Raw genomic sequence first — 17,456 nt, 5'->3', positions numbered from 1 at the left:
CAAGGAGAATGTTTAAATTAACATATAGGTACCTCTATAAATAATTTGTATTGAGAAAACATCTAGTAAACAGGAAATGACTCTTTTAGTATAAAAAAAAAAAAGTTTATTCAAACTCAGACACTCCGTTGATTAAAATAGATCAAACCCACACGTTGTGTCAATGATCCGACATATTTACACAAACATATCACTAGATAATATTATACTACCTATTTGGATGAAATCAAAAACAAATATTGTAATTAAAGATAAAATTAAATCCACATTCTAGATATTAATGTAAACAGAATTTTAATTCATTCGTATATAGAAGATTATTTTGAAATTATAATTTAAAAAAATATTAAATTTAAATTGGGTTGACGACAGAATAATGCTCTGCACGAGATAATTAAGGCAAAAAAAAAAAACTAAAAAGTATCTGTAGATTTACGAGGTGCAGTAGAAAGAGATCTTTCAAATCAGCTTAGATTTAAATGTGTAGTTGTGCATCGAAATTATTTAACTCAAATCTATGGTTGACCCCTTAAAAACTCATAGTCTAATTTCTCCTAACACAAAGTACTCTAACAAGAGGGACAACAAACGGGTATGATTGTATGGTAATAAATAATTTACAATCACTCTTGTGCAAAACCTTGTAGATAATTGTTAGACAAATGTCTAAGGTATCATGTACATTGTGTCAGAGAATGCACTGACTATATTAACCTTCAAACCGAAATACAAAACACATGCAATACTGTATGACGAAATATAAGTATATAACACAAAACTCTACTATAAAAAAATATACTATTAGTAAGTAATTCTTAATGTACTCACGCTAATCTCCTGCACTTTGGTTTGCAGAGCTTCCACTCTAGCTGTGAGTGTGTTATTGAGGGCTGCGACTTGTGCTTTCAATTCGTCTTCTGCCTTCATGTTCGCCGAAACATTGGCGATAGTCTCATTGGCTTTTGCATGTAACTGCTGTAAAAGGTTTTTGATGTCCTCTACACCCATCGCTGCGTTTAAGGCTTGTTTGTGGGCACTTTCTATTGAAGTATCATAACCCTTGATCTGAAAATAATAAATGGACAGGCGATCAATATTTTTGGCCATTTTGTAATATAATTTATATACTAATTCTTCCCAATAAAAAACTTTAGATTTAATGTTGCCATGATCAGAAAACTGGAGTTGCAAACGACCGATGTAAGAACCGATAATCGATGGAAATTAAAAGTGTTTGAGTGGCGATCTCGTATAGGAAAAACACCAAACACCAAAAAACAACTTCGTAATGTTAGCCGTCATTAGGGTGAGCGACAACCTCAAAAGAGGTCGCCAAAGATGGATTAAATTCAGCAGTGGCATACCTATACCGATCTATAACCGAAATTATGGCTAGAGGTATCTTACATTCGGTACTGTGAAAAGCCAAGGGCCTATATATAGCCTTTGTCATTAAATACTTCAGTTGTTTGATCTATTTTCATTACAAATTTTAGGGATATACGCCGGTTCCAATGACTCTTCTCCCTCGGATATACACGATTTATCAGATTTATAAATTTTATTTTACTTAGATTTTTTATCAAACTAACCTGTGAGCCGAAATAGGCAACTGTCCGCTGCAACTCCGCCAACCGCTTCGGCGTATCTGCCAACATTGGCGCTGCGGCGAGTTTGTCTGACACTGCAGCTATCGTGGCACCGGCTTCTTCGACCCGCTTGGCGAGATCCTGGTGCTCCTGTTCCAATTTGGCGAGCCGCACATTGAAATCGGTCGCGTTCGCCCGCAGCTCTTTGGCAGCGGTATGGCACACTTGTAGTGCGTCACCGACACTGCTGCTGCTTGTTGAAACTGCCAATAAAAAAAAAATAATTTTATTATTCAACCTTTTAAACAAACCACGCGGTAAATATTTTGATCTTTCTTGGAGAACTTTGTTCAGTTTTTTAATACTAAAAACGAACGCTGGTTTGCAGGTTGTATATTTTTTCAATAATAATTTATTGCGGCGTTTTGAAATTTGTTGCTTTCGTCGTGAACGTAACATTTTTACCTACTTACTACCAAATAGTTGGATTTAATATCAATACACAAGGGACAGAAGATTCTATCCTAATCTAAGTTTGACCTGAATGACCTAAGTTAAAAAGTGTTTATTATTTACCAATGACAGATTAGACCATAAACATAATATTAGCCAAGTTTCGTGGTAGAGCTTCGAATTTACGATTTCTGTTATCTTTTGAGTCGACCATAACGACGAGTATCTCTTCATGACCATTACAATACGATTTAAACACTACGTTACCTGTTTCCGTGTTTTATCCGGAAAAATCGTGTACGGCGGAACCTTCACTCGCCCTTGGTCGCCGCATATTTTATACCATCGAGTCATACAAACTCGACTATTATTATAAATACGAAAGTAAGTTTATTTGTTACGATTTTACGTTTAAACAGCTGTATCGATTATGATGAATTTTGGTATAGAGATAGCTATCATTCTGGAGACGATTATAAGCTACTTTTTCTCCAGTGAACACATGACGGTCACACGAACAAGGTCGCGGATAAAAGCTGTATTCAATATAATTTTATAATTTGTATCAATTTACAAGTGGCATGACAGTCACCTTAAAACAACCAAACTAATAAATTCTCCGAATTTTTGACTGTTTATGGGACAATCTGTCTCTCTGTATATTATCGTCAAATACTTTATAGTGCTCTATAGTACTCTTACACTTAATATTACAAAACCTACTGAATTTCCATTTAGGCATAGACTTCTCTACAGTAAAGGAGGATTTTAACTTAATGTTACCATGTTGTCCAGATGATTTGGTATAAGGACTGAATGGAATTTTTCTTCTTTATATTAGTGTTTTGTTCCCCTAATCGCCTATTAAGGCATTTTCTATATGATTACTAAACACAATGTGTGTTGGCGCTATCGAACAGTAATAATTTTATTAATATTACCACACTTATTATTACACAGAAGAAATTGATAGTTGTGTTTCAAAATAATAAAGGTATTGGAATATGGTTATATATATCATTTAATAACAATTAACATTACACCACAACCACATTAACTCAATTTAGTATTTTTAGGCATTTAATCTAATTATTTAATTAATTAGTGCAATCGGTCAAGATTTTAAGCCAAGTAACTGAACTTCATCAATATGCGAATTGTTTATCTTTTCGATTATTTGTCGATCCTCTACGAACTTACTTACAATTTACATGTAGGTATAACTACTTGAAAAATTTTATACCAATATTTTATAATAAAGTTCTTGTATGTAGTAATAACATATCGTTTTGATTAACTAACCTGCCAGCGTAAACTAATAGCGTAAACGATTGTGCTGGCGAGTTACACTAAAATTCTATTTTTAACTCATTTCAGAAAAAGAAGACGTTCTCAATTCGATTGTTTTATTATTATATAATTTACAAATCGATTTGAATTTTTGTATGATAGCGCAATTACTTGCGCTATTGATTTAGGCCATTTAAGCTGGCAGGGTATCTCTGAATGAGAGATATAGACGAGAGTGCGAATGATAGATTTAAAGTAATCACCTAGAGCATGTCACGTATTATCCACGATGGTTTCCGGAGGAAGTTGCTTGCATCCCACAGTTATACATTAGTACCGTAGTCAAGTATATAATCATGGCTCATTCTAATGTATACAGATAAGCTGATTCCGCAGTAGATATCTAATAAATTCAACCTACACACTTTTGCACGACGTTTAAACTAGATACCATGGACCGCCTACAATTATTTTTATCTAAGGCTTGTTAAAAAAAAAAGTTTGACAGCGAACTATACTATCGTAATAATGAACCGGTTTTTGTACCACAACCAAAAATAATATGGTCACTTTCACATATCTATGACTATTATGCTTTTATTGGATGCGCATTTAGAGTATCTAACTAGCGACAATATATTTTAACGATTTGAAATAGAAAAAAAAAAAATACACTGCATATAATTACATAAGTAGATTTTGTTCTACACAAAAAAAGACTCCATGATTAAAGGGACCAACATGAACAGATTGAAGAATAATTACTAATATTTGATTCATATACAAAAATACCGTGTGGTTCCAGCATTTTTTTTTATACAACTTAGAATGGCAAACAAGCTGACGGCCCACCTGATAGAAAGTGGTAACCGTTGCCTAAAGACATGAGCAGTATCATGGATATAACAGAGTATACTGTTTTGCCCATGATACTCCCCATGCGTTGCCATTCCTAAGGACTCAGGTGTTATTCCTCTGTACCCAGTCAATTCACGCCATATCTCACCCTTCAAGCCGAAACACAGCCATGCAAACACAACTGTTTTACAATTGAAACACGAATGGGACAGAGGTACCTAAGTAAACGACTTTTGTACAAAGTCTCCCTCTGGTAATATAATAAAATATAATATAAAATGGGTCACTCTTTCCTTTTCTGTGGGTATCGTAAGAGGCAATTAAAGGTCCTTAATAGTCCAGGGATACGCAATAGCGTCCCTTTTAAAATATCACGAAGCCTCCTGCCAAGCGTGGCAACTAATGGCAATCCCCCGTTATCGGAGAGGCTCATATTCAACAGATATGATGATGATAATGATTTAACAGTTGCCAGTTATTAATAGTTAATAATTGACAACTGCGAATCGAATTACTCTAATACTCTTAGATTAAGGGATCAGTGATGATTATTCTAAAAATGAAGAATAGATTTTTTACGTCTGTTATTTAAATGGACCTACCTGTTAGCAACTGCGATTCATCATCTCATTACAGTTAATAGTACTAATTTATGATCACACCATTTAATGACTGAATCATTTCAGATTATAACTAATAAAAAATTCACGAAAAAATTCTTATGTAGCACGAAAATAAACTTGTATTTATATAAATGTTATCAGAATTTTATTAAATATAAAATACAACTCTAATATTGTCATTAAACTCAAATTAAGACCAAGGTCATGCAAAGAATTCTTCCGTGAAACTCAATAACCAATCAACCTATATTTTCGAGGAACGAACCTCTATCCATTTCCATCCGTAGTGAAACAATTTGTCGCCGTACATCGACGAAGAGCCATAACACAGTTGCTGCAGAAACAACGCACACACATAGAGCCAGAGCGGCAGCGAGGCGGACGAAAGGGCGGGAGCGGCGGCGACGAGTCGTACGTCTTCCCCAGGGCTCGCCTTCGTCGCTAGACGCTGACAGTAGGCGACCACTTCTTGATCCACCACCACCCACCAAGGCATCCAACTCTCGCCGTTTCCTCATTTTCTTCCCGACCCGCAGCGGGACCGCTGCATGCACTGCGCTCTCCATTACGCGCAATCGCTACCGCAAATGCATCCGCACCACACTATGCACCAATCACTATTATATACACTTAATCACTTTCACTGTTTTTATTTTGGTGTTTGACGCGTGCGCACTAACCAGCGTCACAATTGCGACTGAGCGATACAATATAAATAATCTGTTTAGATTATAACACGACAATGATTATTGGGTGTGCTTACGTAGATGACATTACATTTAGCAGGTAACCAAATTAAATTACAGAGTCTGACTTATATTATTACTGTACGTAAGGTTTAATTTTCTGAGATGATAATGTTTTTATTGCTACTTATTAACCAACAAGGACACTGGATAAACATGCATTGAATACCTATATTATATAGTAAATATGTTGACTACGAAAAATATAAATTATATTGATATTTATATTTTATTATATTGTTAAATATGACAATGAACAAATTTATTGACGTCCATGGCTTATTGAGTTATAAGTAATGCTTTGTGTAATAGATTCTGGGTTAATTCTTGATAGAGCCAATTATCAAATAAAATCTTGTTCTTCTAAACTGTGCCCACTGATGTTTGGTTCTTAATTTTCTCATAGCACATGATAGCTGAATTTCAAATTAGGTTAAGGACATAGTTATCACATGCAAATAAAAAACATACCGATACAGAAAAATATAATACTACTGCGTAGTTATATACATTGATATGCAAGTTTAAACTACACGCGAATGCCGGTTACGAAAATATTTCAAAGGTCAGACACATTTTTCTAGTAAATAGCCAACTTCCGTCGTCTTATAAAGGTATCTAAGATAAACAGTATTTAAATAAAAAATAAATAAATAATTATGCTGTTTACGGTTTTCCACACTAGCTTTCTTCGGGCTACACTTCGGGCAGTTTATTGTTTATTATAGAAAAAATAAAATCATCAAAAAAAAACAGAGTGTGATCTACAATCATTAGCACGTTTAAAATAATTTCAAGTAGAAAAGATCCGGTTGACTTAGAAAATCGATCTCGCAATTTACTTAGGGCATTAATATCTATTTGTAAGTAGCGGTTTCCCGTAGCCTCGAGTACATGCATACCAGTATTATACGTTCACAAGTTCAAATATATCATCATAATTAATTGTAAGAAATATCATTTATTTATATACAATTCAAACGCCAAATTGAATGTCTCCAAACATATTTATCTGTTATCACACTTTATATTCCATAACGCACGAATAGTGAAAACATGTTTGACATTAATATTACTAGAAATAGCAAACGCAGAGTTCGAACAAGGTGATAGCTCGAATATAAATATCGGAAAATATAATGATGTTAAACTTTTTTTTTATTAAACACAAGGCCTGCGTCGTAGAAGTCCATAAAAGTATTACCGAGACACAATGTTTTACAAATATATAAATATTAGCATCCTGTATTTTTTTTATAGGTGTTAATGAAATAGTAACCCCACCCGCGCTATCGGTATACACCGGCGGGGCACCAGTGAAGGATGATAGATGAGGATGAAACAGGTCAGTTAGCCCATCATGAGAAATTCTACGAGAATTGTTCACGATGGTTTCCAGGCGGAACCACATGGAGGTTGACTTGATATTACATACGGGCATATTGCTAGCAATGGGGCTGTCAAACTTCATTGCTAACAATCCCTTTTCCCCTCTACCATCCTATATTAGAGATTACACTAAATCTTATCTTTCAGGTGGACATACTATTCTCGTAACGTCATAACAGATAATGAAGGCAATACGACAGGAAGTTATACAAAACTATCATTAAGAGTGGATTTACATTAAAAGAACAAACAAGATCTAGAAAATAGAATCAAATATAGATATTTAATTATAAGTTGTAGGAATAAAAGAACAAGGTTTCATTATGTCTAACTCCACTTGAATAGTTATTAAAAGGTTTCAAGTGTTGCAATTATTACGTGCATCGGTATATTGTGTACAGTGTTACTAATTATCCACGATTAGCACTAAATTGAAGGCAACACTATACTGTATGTGCTATTTACGTGAGGAAACACGAGGGTTACGTGTGACAGGCAAATGAGACTTACTCGTATTAAGGCCATTTACATGTTGACATTGAAATCTTTCTAGCCGGTTATTGCTTAACCTTGATCTTGTAATTTATAACATATTATATTCAATATAAGTCACATTAGGGAACGTATTTAGGAGAACAGAATATTTTTTATTATGTCTGATATATATAATTTGGTTTGATATATTTATATTATAAGTTGGTTCACTTATACTTAAATTTAAAGGATATTTAATTATATAAACTGTACTGAAGGCACGTTACTGAAGTGAGTGACATATTTCAGTATAATAATAATTCATGTGCTTTAAGGTGTTCAATGTCAAACTTGTATTTACATTCAATAATACATTTGAGCAAGGGTTATGCTTGTTCTATCATTTTCTATTAATAAAGTAATGGAATTCGACATTGACCTATTTATGTATTTTGACGTACCTAAATAGGTACATAACAGTAAAGACAACATGTAGAGTTTATCATGACTAACTGGTAAGTCGGTGGATTGAACTATCAACGTGGTTTAAACCGATGAAGTTAAAAAAATTTAAAAGTTTGTATGAATGTTTACAGGTTTGTTACTAAATCGCAATTAAATAGGTGAACGGTATTGAGATTGGTACACAGACCAATTCACGCGAGCATGGACGCGGATTACAAGTAGTTTTAAATAAGTAGTTTTTTGAGGATGTCAGCCGCAAAGAATAGATTCTTATAAATTTTCATCTCAACTGGAAATTATGAATTATATTTTATATATGTTATACGTGAGTGAAGCTGCGATAAACAACTAGCAATGTATATAAATACTAAATATTCCTATCAAAGCCATATAAAATGCCTTAATATATAACCCTAATAGTTACTTATAGTTTAATTATTTCTGCAGTAAGAGTAGTATAAATATTGACAGATTATGATATGAAATATACTATGGAAAACCACAAAATTTGATATGGCATTCAGTACGTTATAAACCTACGCAACGAGGGCCTCTTAATAATAATGCCATATAAATACTTCATGTTTGTAGATTGTTTTGCAATTATTCATTTAAGAACACGGAACGAAGTTATAATATACCTACCCTTGAAAGATTAGTTACAAAATCTAATCTAAAATTAACTAGTATCATAATGATAAGCAAAGCTGACGTATTAGGTGATAAAGAGTGGAGTATTATCGACCTGTAATGTGAATGAACCGAACGCATGCGCACTGAAGTTGCGACAAACACCAACCAAATTATAACATATTATTATGTTACAACCCCATATTATACTATCAAATATTCAGATTCGCAATATATAATTAATATATATTTAAGAGTATATAACAGGGTATAAATTTAAAAGTGATTTCGATACATTATTTTGAAATAAAAAAAGACATTGCACAAGATTGTAGTGACATTATAAGTGCATCAACTTTTTTATAAATTTCATATTAATCTAGATATGATGTAAATAATTTGATAGTGCAATATGCTTCATATTATTATAATTGAATAGCCGCAATTGACACTCGAAACACTGTGTTTATTTTCCAACAACTGCATACCTAAATACAGATCTACTATTGAGACGTATTGTAATTACACTTCACTATACAATCACTGTTAATATATGAATAATGATTACGTACAAATTTACGACAATATTAATTTATGAGACGAGCGAAAAACAACCGCGTTAAATGAAATTGTTTAAATAGGACAATCTAATAATTCTTCAAGTCAAGGATATATTGAGCACAAACAAGGGTTTCTGAGGGATTTCGGAGAGGGAACTAGTTGTGACGTCACATAGGCGCGGCGACGCATGCGTGCGAAATAAAATGTAGCAGATTTAGAGAAGCTAGATAAGACAATTTTTCATAAATAAATATACATAAAAAAAATATCTAAGTATGTTAATCAGTTGTCTAGTATCAATAGACAACAAATATAAACTGTTAGTTTGACGCTAAAAAGCACTGTTGAATATATCGTTTAACCGTGTGTACTCGGCATAAAATAGGCCATCCCTGTCTTTCCCGTAGGTATTGTAAAATGCTAAGGGAGGACAAGAGATACGTAGCAGTGTCCCTTTAAAAACATCTCCAAAGCCTAACTTCGGTTGCCAATCCGCCTGCCAAGCGTGGCAACTACTGGCAAAACCTCCCAAGCGGGAGGCTTATGTTCAGCAGTGGACAGTTAAAGGGTGATATGATAATGATGATGAATATATTGTGTCACGTCACATTTATTATTATTACTAGTTTTTACACGCGACTTCGTCCACATGACAGGAATATGTTGTCGATCGGAATAAAAAAAAATAAGTAGCCTATGTTCTTCTCCATCCAATGATTGATTAAGCCGTTAAGACGCTAAGATGTAAAAAATCATTTTCCCATTTTTAATATTAAATAATAACAATGTTAAAAAAATGGTACATATTTACAGAAATTATTTTCAATAACTTTAATATCTCTGTTTCTTACAATTTTACGTTAACTGCGTGCGTAGTAGATAGTGGCCTAATTTGTTAGATTAGTTGACTAGAAGCAAAGGTCCAATTTTATTTACTACTAAATTAGATTTAGGTAGATTTAATTCTATCTATGCTCCGGGTTTATAAGAAAAACAGAATGCCAAAAGTCTTTCGTATAGCATTACATTTTGATATATTAGAAACTATGCCGACCTGAAAAACAGGAATAGTTAGATAAATCCAATCGGTGACATATAATATGCTTACCAGTGAACAGAAGTTTACTTTAAGACAATGAATTTTCAATAATAATATATTTAATAGGTGATGATGAGCGGATAAAATTTAACACCGGACACACAGACAAATCGCACTTATATTAGGAGTTGACACATATATATACGACCTTCTTTTTAAATATTAAGCACATATTTAGATACATTTAATTTGTAGAGAAATTGTGTCGTTCTGAATAAATAATTCCCGTGGGGTTAAAAGAATAATGTCGATAACGCAGATAATATCTATTTTTTCACCAAGATCCTTGCAGGGTAGGCAGACAGAACCGAAACCCCCAATTTTTTATGTCTCTTGCTTTTTGCACTTTCATAACTCGTCTCATGCACGCAGCCGGTTTCCGAGACTCTTGACTGCTTCAGAAACAACAGGATCTGTCTGATCATATTAGGTCAGTCTAGGTTTCCCCCTATTATCTACTACTGTTTTGTCAACGCTTTTGACAGATGTAAGCGGCTGCATATTATGAATTTTCATATAGGTTTTCATAATAATATTATTTTAAATGATAAAAATTAATTGTAACTAAAATTAATTAATTAAGGAAAATTATTCAATTTTGACAAAATAAAAAGATTGATTGATTAAAATTATAATTATTAAAATTTTACACTTTAGGAAATGTATATAAACCATACAAAGATATGAGTATTTCATTAGGAATGACATCGTTGTCTTGGCTATATATGGGGTCATGGTCTAACCCAAATGAAGGTCTTAATCTCTATCCTAGATTAGTTTGCCCAATTCAATTACTACATAGATAAGATTACTTGCCCCTATAGTGTAACCAAAACGCAATACTGGTGAAAATATAAAAGAAAAACAATAAAATTTCTAGGAATATTTATATACACAAATAATATAATATTATGCCTATAGCTATAAATATTTTTTTACCAAAATTCAGCTTTATGAGATTGGATTTTATTTACAGCCAAAAATTTTACAAACCTAGATACTTAGAAAGATGTGCAATATTTACATTACATATAAAGTTATAAATTCACATATTTAGTAGACATTTAAGGGCAGAAATAATAATAGTTTTTGTGTCTTAGACTTAAAAACAAATTGACATGCTCTAAAAAAAAACAATATACATATTAATATACCCATAGTATAAGACTTTTTAATATAACATAAAACCTAATCTTTACTAATTAACAACTTCTAATAAATGAAGTGACATTAAATGAATCTCAATTGTGAAAATAACTATCATACAGTACATATGCACATAAGCTATGTTACAATAGTGTTATATATAGCAGCCATAAACTCTTAGGAGCTTGATAAATTCAAGTCTGTTTTCTTTCAAAACTAATGTTAAGAGAATCTACTATAGATAGAATGACAGACCCAAGTTACTTGTAGGGAGGTAAGAGTTAAGGAAATATTTCGAGCCACTTATATCTAATAAGTGGATTAAAATGTTTTCTTATGACAGTCTTTGGGGGAGGCTTATGTTCAGCAGTGGATAATTACTGGTTGAAATAAAGATATGAGACATTTATACTTTTAGTTAGTCCCATATTTCAATTATGAAATATTGATTAAATGCTATTATTATATAATTTTGATGTATATTTAGATATTAATTTGTTTAAAAATATTTTATATCCAGTGCAGTAAACAGAAACACACTCAGGTCAGATAGCAGAAATGTAGGGTTAAATTCAGATCAAGTTGTCAGAAGGTACTTTTTCAACCTACTAATAATTTAATATTATTTGCTGTTTTCATAAACTTACCTTTGTTGAATTCTATGCGCATGACAGAAACTTGATCGTAAAGCTCTGCACAGATCCATGTTAGCATTAACAGCCAAAGTAAAAGAGTGCCTCGTACTGCCCAGCGGAGTGCACATCGCACTTCTGTACCTATGTTAGGCTCAGGAGCTCTGGGTGTGATTGTACGACTGCGTTCTCTCCTGAAATTAAATCAAATGCTAAAAAACATAAACTTGACTAAGTTTGAGATTTTTCTTGTAAGATTTACCTAATAACAATTTTAAAATATTAAAATTAATTTGTTGATAGTTACTAGTTACAATAATAATAAGTATGCATCAGATTTGGTGACTGTATAAAAGTTCACCTGAAATAGTATGTAATCCTTTTTCCCCTTCTATACCTATTACACCAAACTACTACACAAATATATTAAACAAAAACCCTTCATTGTGTAATTTAAATATTCAGGAGAATGCAAGAATATAAGTAAAAATGGTTTTTATATCTTTTACATTAAACCAATCATGTGAATATAGAATTTCATGAATTTCACTACCACTCTATTTGGACTTTTTTACACAAGTTCCATAACACATTATAGTCTGTCATACCAAAGATAAATATGGAATTATTTTTTTTATAAATAAATAATTGGTTACCTATGTGACCTTGTATTATTTAAAATCATTTACTTAACATTACTATGATTTGAATTAAGCATATTATTCAAATTATTCCAGTAGAAAACCATGTTTTCAATAATTCTTTTGATTTGATAATAGGCCCTTTATCTCAGAATAAAATAATAAATAAAATAAATTACAGTACTATACAAACCTAGAAATTCTTTTTTTCCTACTTGGTATTATTTCCAAATGCAAGTCTTCTGACCCTTCGTCGCTGGATAGATCCAGGAGGCGAAAGTTTTCTTTATTAACTTTCGATGGTAAAGACATTTTTTAACTGGGCACAGAATAACATGCTATCTGCATGTAATATGTACCGCCTTCATAAAGTTTTCTAAATTTTGTACCTAGTCTATAAAAGAAACAATATTCATATTTATATCAAAATAACAATAAAAAAAAACTAATAAGAACAATATTTTATGACAATGTTTAGGTTAGACCACAAAATACTAGTGATGTGCGCAGTCGATTATGATTGAACGATAATCAATTAAAATTATATATGTTGTTGGAACTGTAAGATAGTGTCTCAACCAAACTTCATAAAATTATAAATAATTTACTAGAGGGATACTTTGTTTAAAAATCATGTGCCTGGATATCATTTGTCCCATTCGTGTTTCTGCCATGAAACAGTTATGTTTGCGTAGCTGTGTTTCAGTTGAACAATGGGATATTGTATTAAATTTATAGGGTACAGGAGTAAAATATCTAAGCCCTTAGAAATGGTAACGCGTAAAAAGTATCATAAATGACATAGTATACTCTATTGTATATGTCCATAATATTATTCATGTTTATAGACAATGATGGTCATTTTCAATCAGGGGGTCATCAACTTTTCATTTAAGACGCATATTCAATTAAAATGCTTTTACAAAAGCAGGCTTACATTGTTATTTATGTGTGTATGACTAGGCATATCAGTTTCTTTAGTATGCTTTATTTTTTAGATATCAAATTGCGTAATTATTAGAAAAAGAGAAAATAGCCTTGCCAGTGCTATCGATATATACTGGTAGGGCATTACTGACTGATGATAGGTGAGAATGAAACCAGGTCAGTTGGCTCATAGTGACTAATTTATAGAGAATTAACATATCTCTTTTTCCTTTATGCTGATATTTATGTAAAGTTGCAAAAGGTGCGCTGTAAACTAATAAAAACATTAGGATGATATAAGAGAGGCGCTAAGATTAATAAAGGATATCATCACTTTCGACTTCAGGAAGACGGTGATTAATGTTATGTGTAGTAAGAACTATGTATTGTGTACTTGATAGAATATCATTAGATATTTAAGCCAGTACTCAAGTCAACATGACTTGGGCATCACTAAGTGATTCCCTGTCTAATGTCTCGAATGTCGACTCATAAATAGTCTTAGTGATTACTTACTCTGTGGTTTTGTCAGTCATGTCATTATTCTTAAATCTTAATCAATTCTGTTTTGTCTAAATTTGATTTATACATTTATTAATTCTGTGATTAATTTTCTACCACAATCTTTATTTTCATTCCGAAATTTATTTATTTAGTTTTAAATAATGGATGATGAAAATAGAGATTTCGAACCTTTAGAACCTTCGTTGCGAAATGTGATAGAACAAAAGTCATTAAGATGGATATTCGTCGGAGGTAAAGGTGGTGTTGGCAAAACAACGTGCAGGTAAATTAGAAACTTATAAGGAAATATTGATGCGTCATTTACGATAATATCGTAACTTTACCTTTTAAATTTTCAGTTGCAGTCTGGCAGTTCAGTTGTCTAAAGTGAGAGAATCTGTGTTGATTATTTCTACAGATCCAGCACACAATATATCTGATGCATTTGATCAGAAGTTTTCAAAGGTATCTTACCTACCAATTTCACTTTTGAGGGTTGAGACATTTATTTTGTTGGATTATGGTTGAATAGTTGTTAATATAATAACACAGACACATACACAGTCATATTGCCTATTAATTGCTACCTAATTGGATTGGAATTTATGAAAGAAAACCCCTTCAACATCTCAATATTAATTAATTGACTGTAATATCTATAACTTTTAGTTTAAATAGTTAATTTTTATTTAATATATGCAGGAGACAAGTGTCACATTTACCACAACAATAATATACAGTTGAAGTCTCCATTAAATTTGAGAATATTTATTTTACAAGCAGTGGACAATAGTTTGATATAAACAGTAACCTTAGGCGGCCACTGCCTCTAAGATTTAAGTGGCTGCTAAAGTTCTGCAATTGCTTAAAGAAGTGAAAAAATTAACCTTCTAAATTGACGCAATCAAAAGTTATGGCTGTTAATGTTCCATTGATATAGTACTTCCCGTTGATATAACATCATAATATTTGTTAAGAAGCAGTGTCATGCAGCACAAGAAAAGGAAAAAATCTGAAAACCATAAATTCATAGTTATTTAAATAAAAAAAATAATTAATTGATGATGTATGTTTTTGAATTTATTTGGCCCTTTTTATGCGAAACTGACTCACACTTGACTGGATTTTTTTAATCATAGACTTATAATATGATAATTTTCAATATCTATTATTAATATAAATATTTTTATATTATTAGTTCTTATTTACATGTTAAAATGTGTATGTAGCCTTTGTCTTAGGTAATAAAATCCACCTCTGATTATGATATAGGTTCCAACCAAAGTGAGGGGTTTTGAAAACCTGTTCGCTATGGAGATTGACCCAAATGTTGGACTCACTGAACTTCCAGAGGAGTATTTCGAGGGTGAAACAGAAGCAATGAGATTAGGCAAGGGGGTGATGCAAGAGATTGTTGGAGCATTTCCTGGTATTGATGAGGCTATGAGCTATGCAGAGGTAATTAAATATATATTTTTTAAGAAATATACCATATATAATTTATGATGTTGTGTATATCATTATAGCAGTCAAATATAGAAAGTAAATACTAGTATTATTAAAGGTAATTATAATGTTTAACATTAATATCTATTCAGGAATAATTTTTTTTGTTCAGTACCTAATTTTTTTTTTGAGAAAATAATTGTTTTTTGTGCTTAATTAATACTCAAATGCTTTATAAGTCTATTTTAGTGTTATATATTATCTTTCCCTTATGCATATTTCTTATTAGTTTTTATTCTAAGATTTGTCCCATTTTCAACCAACTTCAAAAAGAAGGAGGTTCTCAATTCGGTTGTATTTATTTTATGTTTGTTGCCTCAAAACTTTGTCAGTTCTAAATCAATTTGGAAATTCTTTTTTTTTCTGAAAAGATATATATGAAATTTGTTTTTCTTTTTTTTCGTGAGTTACTCTCTTTATTTCATTTAATTGTATAAATTGAAAAATTCATCAATATTTTAGTTTAATTTTTTGTTTAGTGTCAATATTGTAAACATTCAAGTGATGGAAAGTTTTATTTTATTGCTCGATTGCATTTGTGAACAATTTTGACTTAATATTATAAATTATAGATTAACTCCACTCTTGAAGCTAATGACAAATTTTTATTTATGTATATTAAACCAATGTTGTATTTATATTAGGTAATGAAACTTGTGAAAGGAATGAATTTTAGTGCAGTTGTGTTTGACACGGCACCTACTGGACACACACTACGTTTGCTCTCATTTCCACAAGTAGTTGAGAGAGGACTTGGTAAACTTATGCGCTTGAAATCTAAGGTAAGAAATTTTTTATACATTTTTTTTATATGACTATGAATGAAAACAAGCATATGGCCCATCTGGTGGTAAATGGTTACCATAAATGACATCTTCAACACCAGGGGTGTGCATTCCGGACCCGTAAAAACCATATTAAGCTCTTTTGAATGTTTTTTTATGATATTTAAAATAGCAATCAACCTAATGGCTCACAGAAAATTTTAACTGTTGCCTAGACATGAACAGCACGATGGACATTACAGAATACACTATTATGCTTATGGTATCTCAAATGCGTTGTCATTCCTATAGGATACCTCCATACTCTGTTATTTCACAGCCTTCAAACCTTACCTAACTGAACTGAAACAATAACACTTTTTGAATAATTTAGCTTTAAAGAAGATAGCCGTCCCCAATCTTTAAGGAAATAATTTTCATTGATTTTATTTGGATTTACAGGTTGCGCCATTCATAAATCAGGTGGCAACGTTGTTTGGCTTGGCAGAGTTTAACTCTGATATGTTTAGTAATAAAATGGATGAGATGCTGTCTGTGATCAGACAAGTAAACGCCCAGTTCAAGGACCCAAACCAGACAACATTTGTATGTGTGTGCATAGCTGAATTTTTATCATTGTATGAAACGGAACGCTTAGTTCAAGAGCTAACGCGATGTGGCATAGACACACATAACATTATTGTCAATCAGCTGTTATTACGCACTTCTGCACCATGTGAGCTTTGTGCCGCTAGGCATAAGGTACAAGAGAAGTATTTAGAACAAATTGCTGATTTGTATGAGGATTTCCATGTGACAAAATTACCTCTACTAGATAAGGAAGTACGCGGCGCTGCGGCTGTCAATGCCTTTTCAGAGTATTTGATTAAACCTTATGTACCACCATCTAATACATGAAAATCTCCATTGCATTTCACTGCGAACCCATAAAAATAATGAACATAGAATTATTATTATTCCAATCATTTATATTTCTCTGTGTAAAGTAATATATCTGGGAAGGCTTTTATTTTCACTAAAAGGTGCTATTCACATAAGAGTATGCCAATTTTTGTGATTAATCATTTCAATAAGAAATAAATAAATTCTTTAAATTTGTGAATTGTTTTCCAAATAATAAATGTAATATATGTGACTT

The 17,456-nt window shown here is 32.0% G+C and overlaps 2 protein-coding genes across 3 annotated transcripts in view; one reads left to right on the top strand and one right to left on the bottom strand.

Moving 5' to 3' along the window:
- The window catches only part of LOC113521727 (uncharacterized), a 33,781-nt gene extending 20,690 nt beyond the window's left edge, over positions 1-13,091 (bottom strand). Inside the window, exons 1-4 of one of the 2 annotated variants that reach the window (XM_026907370.3) lie at positions 12,790-13,091; positions 11,971-12,149; positions 1,593-1,852; positions 829-1,065 (exon numbers count right to left, since the gene is read on the bottom strand). In XM_026907370.3, coding sequence (XP_026763171.2) covers positions 829-1,065; positions 1,593-1,852; positions 11,971-12,149; positions 12,790-12,908 — 795 coding nt within the window. In that variant the 5' untranslated portion in view covers positions 12,909-13,091. Of the gene's footprint in view, positions 1-828; positions 1,066-1,592; positions 1,853-5,078; positions 5,534-9,005; positions 9,204-11,970; positions 12,150-12,789 lie in introns of those variants that run through there. The other variant, XM_031909751.2, reaches the window with a different exon arrangement.
- Positions 13,092-14,034: 943 nt separating this feature from the next.
- On the top strand, positions 14,035-17,453 carry LOC113521872 (ATPase ASNA1 homolog). The gene is made up of 5 exons (XM_026907528.3): positions 14,035-14,310; positions 14,387-14,492; positions 15,300-15,485; positions 16,178-16,315; positions 16,760-17,453. Exons 1-5 carry the CDS (start codon positions 14,189-14,191, stop codon positions 17,213-17,215), a joined length of 1,008 nt encoding a protein of 335 aa, XP_026763329.1. The 5' UTR covers positions 14,035-14,188; the 3' UTR covers positions 17,216-17,453.
- Positions 17,454-17,456: the final 3 nt, after the last annotated feature.

Source organism: Galleria mellonella, unplaced genomic scaffold (assembly GCF_026898425.1).
Source record: "Galleria mellonella isolate WM207_F2 unplaced genomic scaffold, CSIRO_AGI_GalMel_v1 utg63, whole genome shotgun sequence".
Classification (NCBI taxonomy): domain Eukaryota; kingdom Metazoa; phylum Arthropoda; class Insecta; order Lepidoptera; family Pyralidae; genus Galleria; species Galleria mellonella.
Note: the sequence above shows the minus strand (reverse complement) of the source record. Positions and strands in the feature narration are given on the sequence as shown.